Source organism: Littorina saxatilis, unplaced genomic scaffold (genome assembly GCF_037325665.1).
Source record: "Littorina saxatilis isolate snail1 unplaced genomic scaffold, US_GU_Lsax_2.0 scaffold_2671, whole genome shotgun sequence".
NCBI lineage: Eukaryota > Metazoa > Mollusca > Gastropoda > Littorinimorpha > Littorinidae > Littorina > Littorina saxatilis.
In genome coordinates this window covers 1-7,500 of record NW_027126279.1, presented here as the reverse complement: position 1 = coordinate 7,500, position 7,500 = coordinate 1, and the positions used below count along the sequence as shown (strand labels likewise).

The 7,500-nt window shown below is 45.3% G+C and overlaps 1 protein-coding gene across 1 annotated transcript; it reads left to right on the top strand.

The window, feature by feature from the left end:
* Positions 1–317: 317 nt before the first annotated feature.
* On the top strand, positions 318–7,175 carry LOC138954737 (uncharacterized). Its single transcript, XM_070326509.1, has 2 exons — positions 318–642; positions 2,940–7,175. Exon 2 carries the CDS (start codon positions 3,741–3,743, stop codon positions 4,572–4,574), a length of 834 nt encoding a protein of 277 aa, XP_070182610.1. The 5' UTR covers positions 318–642; positions 2,940–3,740; the 3' UTR covers positions 4,575–7,175.
* Positions 7,176–7,500: the final 325 nt, after the last annotated feature.

Genomic DNA, 7,500 nt, shown 5'->3' with positions numbered 1-7,500 from the left:
GTTGATGTTGAAGTTTCTGGCAACAGGGTCTGTCCCTTTAGACAAGAAAACTCGTTAAACACACCCTGACATGCACAATTTACAAGGATAGGAATCCTAAATATGCTGCACTGAGACACATGAGACTTGCGGCTTCTGAAAATAATTTGCACTGATAAAAACTCAATACATTACCATAGACATAAATATGTATGTCTCTGTCATCACCCAGAAAGCATTCATCATTCAAGTACACAACTGTTCCTTGGAAGAAGTACGGTAAGCAATTTCAAAACTTTGGACACAAACCCTTTCTTTCTCCCAGAGAGAGAGAGAGAGAGAGAGAGAGAGCGAGCGTTTCCCATAGAGCTTTCGGCGTGTCTATTCGACGGTATACCACCACAGCCGACAACGTAACGTCGGAGATATGCCGAAGGAAACCGCTAACTTCCTTCTCCCTGACCTGGACCGCGACACAAGATGGCCGCCATGTTGACACGAGAGCCTTTAACTCGAGAGAAGCGTTGGTCTCCTGGCCCGTGTAATCCGCACAACAACCAAACAAGTGTCCGGTAGAGAAGGGCAAAGACCACTGGACAGAAGTGACCGATGACTTTTGGCTTTGTTTTTTTCTCTCACCGTGCGACGAGAGAAAGGAATGAAGTGAGTGTTTTCTGTTTTGGTTGGCTTGATAACGAGTAAGGAGAGTGATAGTTTTGTTGAGAAGAGAAATGTGTGCGTGTGTATGTGTGTGTGTGTGTGTGTGTGCGTGTGTATGTGTGTAAGGGTGTGCTAGTGTGTATGTGTGTGTTTGTGTGACTGAGAGAGCCGAGTGAGAGTGAGTATATGTGTGTGTGTGACTGTGTGTATGTGTGAGAGAGAGAGAGAGAGAGAGAGAGAGACAGAGAGAGACAGAGAGAGACAGAGAGAGAGTATGTGTAAGACTAAGGAAGAAAACAATATCTTGGTGTGTGAGGGAGTGGTGGGGTAGGGAAGAAGAAAGAGTTATTCAGATTACACGCATGAAATACCGTCCAAGCTGTGTGGCAAACAGTTATTAAAACTTTTCCCCACGCACCATTGTTCTGTGGAAACATAATGATGAAATAAATCACAGCAAGAGATGACATTTATTTGCAATGAATGCTAGGTTTCCTCAATAAAACGCAACACATGTTGTTCTCATATGTGTCTCCTGAAACGTGATCTAACTCAGCCTTATTACGCGGGGCGGGGATGTAGCTCAGTCGGTAGCGCGCTGGATTTGTATCCAGTTGGCCGCTGTCAGCGTGAGTTCGTCCCCACGTTCGGCGAAAGATTTATTTCTCAGAGTCAACTTTGTGTGCAGACTCTCCTCGGTGTCCGAACACCCCCGTGTGTACACGCAAGCACAAGACCAAGTGCGCACGAAAAAGATCCTGTAATCCATGTCAGAGTTCGGTGGGTTATAGAAACACGAAAATACCCAGCATGCTTCCTCCGAAAGCGGCGTATGGCTGCCTAAATGGCGGGGTAAAAACGGTCATACACGTAAAATTCCACTCGTGCAAAACACGAGTGTACGTGGGAGTTTCAGCCCACGAACGCAGAAGAAGAAGAAGAAGAAGCCTTATTACGCAATCGTAAAACCTCTCTCGCTCTCTCCTGTTCTATTTCTCTCTCCCTCCCTCTGCTTCTCGGTCCATATCTGTCTCTCGCGCACACCCTCTATATGCTTCTCTTCTCTCTCTCTCCCCTCCCCCCCCCCCCCCCGTCCCATGAGGCCCTGCTCCCCATCCCACCTATCAATCAACACTGGAGACCAAACAAACCCACACACACACACACAAACACCAAAACTATTATCAACTGAAACGCCATTGCAAATCCTTTTTTGGTTCAGACATTCGATCACTACTGTCAAAATGTATTGCAACAGATAACTTCTGTAAATAATCGATCAATATTTAAATCGTTCCGTGGAGAACGAATTTAGGTAGTGAAAGTCAGAGAACAAGGTGATCAGTCAGTATCACATTGTAAGGCCTTTATTTCTTTGCCCTTTTCCAGTTTGTTTTAAATATTGGACATGTTGTTTACTGCGCATTATAATTATAAACGGGTTGAGGGTGAGACTACTCTGTTGAACCCCCGCTGAACTTGGGTAAGTTGAGTGGTGACAAGGTTATGTTCATGCTGTGCAAGTTAATTGAGTGTGCGAACAATGATCGAGTGCAAATGGAATAGGTTGGGGTTAGAGAGAGAGAGAGAGAGAGAGAGAGAGAGAGAGAGAGAGAGAGAGAGAGAGAATGTGGTTGTGTATGTGTGTGTGTGTACGTGTGTGTGTGTGTACGTGTGTGTGTGTGTTTGCGTGTGTGTGTGTGTGTTTGCGTGTGTGTGTGTGCGTTTGCTTGTGTGTGCGTCCGTGCTTGCGTGTGTGTATGTGTGTGTGTACTTAACATTTTTTTCTGGGTGGGGTACGGGTGGGCCCTAACCTTTTCACTCAACTTGTCAAGGAGGACAAAGTGGTCTTTCAGGGTGGGGGACAGAAATAGAAATGCTTACGTTATGGGTGCCGATGACGCTGGGGTAGACAGAGCTACTTACACTGTGTGTGTGTGTGTGTGTGTGTGTGTGTGTGTGTAAGGAGAAAGAGAGAGAGCGTGTGTATGTGTGTGTGTGTGTGTGTGTGTGTGTGTGTGTGTGTGTGTGTGTGTGTGTGTGTGTGTGTGTGTACGCGCGTGGGTGCGTTCGTCTGTTAGTGCGTACGTGTCTGTCAGTGTGCGTAAGAACATGTGTGTGCGTGTACGCGGGCATCCGTATGTGTCTACATGAAGCTCTATGCCAAGGTGGAGCCAAACATTCGAAAAGGGCGCGAGCATTTATAAATATATTTTTTCTCAAACACGTCAATCAAAAAATAAAAAATAACAAAATGTTATCATTAATTCTTTTCTCGCTTTCTGTTTTCTTCTTCCCAGATACGCCCCCGCACCTGAGATCGAGCAGTCGTCATAGCAACACCTCCGTCGCCAACGCCTTAACAACCCGAATGCAATCCCTACTCGACAAGAAAACTATCAAAATTGACAAACCAACGACAACTTCCATGTCACAATGCCGCGACCCCGACAACGCCTTTGAGTGTCTGACAACAACAATGATTCCTAACATTGTGACTCCGACGAAAACGCATTTCTGTGTTGGCAACCGTATTTATTGCTGTTGTTAAATTCTAGGACATCAGAAGAAGCACACGCCCCAAAGACGCTCACACCCTAACGGGGCTGACGCCCTAAAGACAGGTCTGAACGGAAAGCAACGTCGATGTAACATTTGACTGACTGTAATGTTGTTGTGTGTTGACCTCTGTGAATAACTAGTGTTGACCTCTGTGAATAACTAGGCGCAAGACATATATATCGTCTTGACACTGTCACACTTACAACTCAGTTAAGATTCAAAATAGAATCGCTCACTAACTCCCCATTCCCAATACCAGCTCTCTCTCATCCACAAAAGAACTTCAAAAACATCCCCACCCACAGTCGTCTCCTTGACCCTTCCACTGACCTGCGTTACCTTGACCCTGCTCCTGTTCTCTGCGACCTTGACAAGATCACCTATTGCAATACCAAGTTTTGACACGTCCATAGACCTGCGAGTCCTTGACCCCGCTTCTGCTCTTTGTGACCTTGACAAGTTCAACTTGCGCAATACCAACGTCACCTCACCGAGAGCTGATCAACCCCTGCAGTCTACGCCAGACCAACACCTGGACCATGACGGGGCTACTCTTTGGCGAAGGGTCTATCACGGAAGCTCAGCTGATCGCTCTGAGCGCCTCAGCCGTCGTCATGGTATTTCTCATCACAGCCAACGTAGCGGTTTGCTGGATGTACCGCCGCGCCATCGGGGAAGATGCCAGGCGAACCAAGCGCGTTCGGAACAAGAAAATGTCGGACGTGTGGGTGTACCACGTCAGCAGGCCCAGAGCGACAGCCTCCAGCTGCCATCACCAGTCACCTAGTCAGCAGATTCTCAACAAGCTGAGAGCGTCCCACGAAAACCTGAGGTCCCAGCTAGCGACTTCCACGGACAAAGAGCAAGGTGGTTTGAGTCAGGAGGAGAGCCAAGTGCTGGAAGAGCTGGAAATCACCGCCGACCTCTTCCTTCACGACACCAGCAATGCCAGCAGTCGTCGCTCCTCCCTAAGTGGTAGCGTGCACGGATGCTCTTCCTATCACTTCCACCCCGATGCGGATTCGCTGCGTTCTGCTGTGGATAATTTCAACATTGATTCTACTTTGCGCGACCTCGACGCCTCCACTGACTTCCGTGACCTTGACCCCGCTTCTGTTCTGGGTGACCTTGACAAGGTCAGTATGACCAGTGTAACAAAAGCAGATTTTGAGAACGACCCGAGAGAGGCGGAGGATGGGGATGGGGGGAGGAGGAAGAGGGGGAGGAGGAAAAGCAAGAGAAGGAGCAGCAGAAGAAGTAGTCATGGCAACGACGATCAGACACTTCCGGTGGCCGAGTTTCACAACGAGGCTTTTGACTTCGCGGAGCCAACATACACTGCGGTAGAGAGAGTGGAGGATGTGGAACTCTGATTGTGTGATTGTGTCAGGTCATATAGGTCATCTCGTGAATAGCATTTATTGTGTCAAGTCACGGGTCATAGTCATCTCGTGAATATTATTCTTTGTGTCATGTCATACTCCTAGGTCAAACAGACATCTCATGAATATTATTCATTGTATCTGTATCAATGAAACTGATCCTTCTTTGTGTTGACTGCAACTTTACAAAGATAGCAGCTTCTCAAAAACGTGACGTTTACTTCTATTACACAAAACGTACCAAGGTGTTCACTCTGACTGCTCAACGGAAAAAAGGAAAACTAAACTAAAAAGTTTGATTTTTCCCACACTTGCAGCTAGTTCTACGCATACGCACTGTGCTAGTTTGTAGCAACGTGAGTACTGTCAATAAAACCCACACATTCACGAACAGAAAGAATACCGGTATAACCTGGACAAATCACTCAAAATTGCACCCGTCTTAAACTATAGAGCGGGACACTTTTTTCTAAATTGATGACGATCTACGGCATGCCAATCTGAAAGCATAGCCCTGTAATCACAAACCCAAAGACGACTAAAACTATGAAGAGTTCAGAGTTCACCACTGTGTAAGTGTCTACTTATTCAACATGCAAATGGAATTCATTGTGTTCTTTTCTGGGATATGTGTGTGCATTGTATTTGTGTTTTATCCACCAGCCCAAGAGAACAACGGTCTCAGAGCTGTCACAAAGAGAAAGCAATGTTCCATGGGCCTTCAGAAAAGGCATGCAACTTCACCTCTCGAAGCTGGACGGATTTTGATCGAGGACTTACTGTGCTTGTGTCAATGAAGATGTAGAGGTTACATGCCGAGTCTCAGTGATTATCAAAAATAATGGTCGAAGTTAGCGGATCATGAAAAATGCGAGCTTCAGCGAGCTTTTTCATGACCGCGAACTGAGACCATTATTTTTGATAATCACTGAGACGAGGTATGTAACCTCTTTATCCCTCCTTTCTTCAGTTATTCAAAGAAAAGAGGAGTTTTTGTGCGAAAGTTTGATCGAATCATATTCACCCAAACAGTCTACCTGCGCAGGCGATCGATTAATGCGCGGTTGTATAGTTCCGTGCAAATCATTCAATTTTGTTAACACTTCTTGTCAGTTTCCATGTTTTGAACTAAAATCAAGTACACAGTTATGTTGTCATTCTGCTGTGGCGGTAAAGGCAGATAGTGTGTGTTCTGTTCATGTTTTGGTATCGCTCAGGAAATGTTCTTTCCTCGAATGTGACTAGCAGACGAAGTTTTACACCCGTGTTCCAACGTTAAAAACTGTATGAAGTTTAGTTTTCTGGGGCAAACTAGTGTATGAAACCGCTGCATGTTCTTTAAGTTGATTAAATGTTTGCAATTGATTGCGTGTGATCTGTTTATAAAATGAAATATTGTTGAAAACTGACCGTCGGATTGCAGTCTCGTCGATGCAGCCGAAATCTGGAAGGGGAACTACTCGTGTCGGTAGACAAAGTATGAGAGTTAGTTTTCCTTGGAATCTTGCTAGCGATAAACGATTGTGCACGGCAGATCTGAATTCAGAAAACAACCAAACTCATGGATTTTATATTGAGATTCATGTGTTCAAGCCTGTAGTTGCTGGTTTAAATGCGGCATGGTTGTATTGTTTGCTCCAGAAATGTATATTTTGTACATTAGAGTGTTCTGAACTTTTGAGTCGCAAAAAGTAGATCCACAATGTGTACAGTCTCTACCCATGAGCTATCGAGGATTCAGGCCCGTTGTTGGGTAAGTGATTTTGGTTGTTGGGTAAGTTACCGAAAAATAACTAGCCCTACAAGTTTACAGAGAGAAAGAAGCAGAGTGGGGGATAATGAGACTTACATATATCTTTCCTTACATCAACAAACGGAAGCTATGTAGCGTGCGTGCGTGCGTGCGTGCGTGCGTGCGCGTGTCATAATGTGATTCTTGGTGTGTGTGTGCGTCATAATGTGATTCTTGGTGTGTGTGTGCGTCATAATGTGATTCTTGGTGTGTGTGTGCGTCATAATGTGATTCTTGGTGTGTGTGTGCGTCATAATGTGATTCTTGGTGTGTGTGTGCGTCATAATGTGATTCTTGGTGTGTGTGTGTGCGTCATAATGTGATTCTTGGTGTGTGTGTGCGTCATAATGTGATTCTTGGTGTGTGTGTGCGTCATAATGTGATTCTTGGTGTGTGTGTGCGTCATAATGTGATTCTTGATGCCGCCCATAACAAGTCAAAAGCATTCTGACACGGTTCAAATACCGTCCAAACATTTTCATAGCTTGCTTTCACTGTAAAGCCGAGGGACGAAAGTGGAGGGAAGACATGTCACACAATGTTCGTCTCAGTTTGTATTGTATTTACAACATTGTAGAATAAGTTCTACTGCTTTAACACTTTTTTCGAATTGTTTTGTACACCGTTAAGTCCATACTGTGTACTTTGTGCTGTTCTTGCATTTCTTGCTCAATTATATGTGATGAAACATAACTATTCACAATTACAGCAGTGTGTGTGTGTGTGTGTGTGTGTGTGTGTGTGTGTGTGTGTGTGTGTGTGTGTGTGTGTGTGTGTGTGTGTGTGTGTGTGTGTGTGTCGTGTGCGCCTGTGTGCGCCTGTGTGTGCCTATGTGTGTGTGTGTGTGTGTGTGTGTGTGTGTGTGTGTGTGTGTGTGTGTGTGTGTGTGTGTGTGTGTGTGTATGTGTCGTGTGCGCCTGTGTGCGCCTGTGTGTGCCTATGTGTGTGTGTGTGTGTGTGTGAACTGAAAATCTTTCCTTTTTTTTTTTTTTTTTTTTAGAAATACCCACAGCCGTCTTCTTCCCAAGGTCCAGCAGCTGTAAAGAATTGTGTTAATGATGTCTTTATCCTTTGGGCATTCATACATTAATCGCCTTATGAGTCCCTCTCCGTCCCCATCACTGG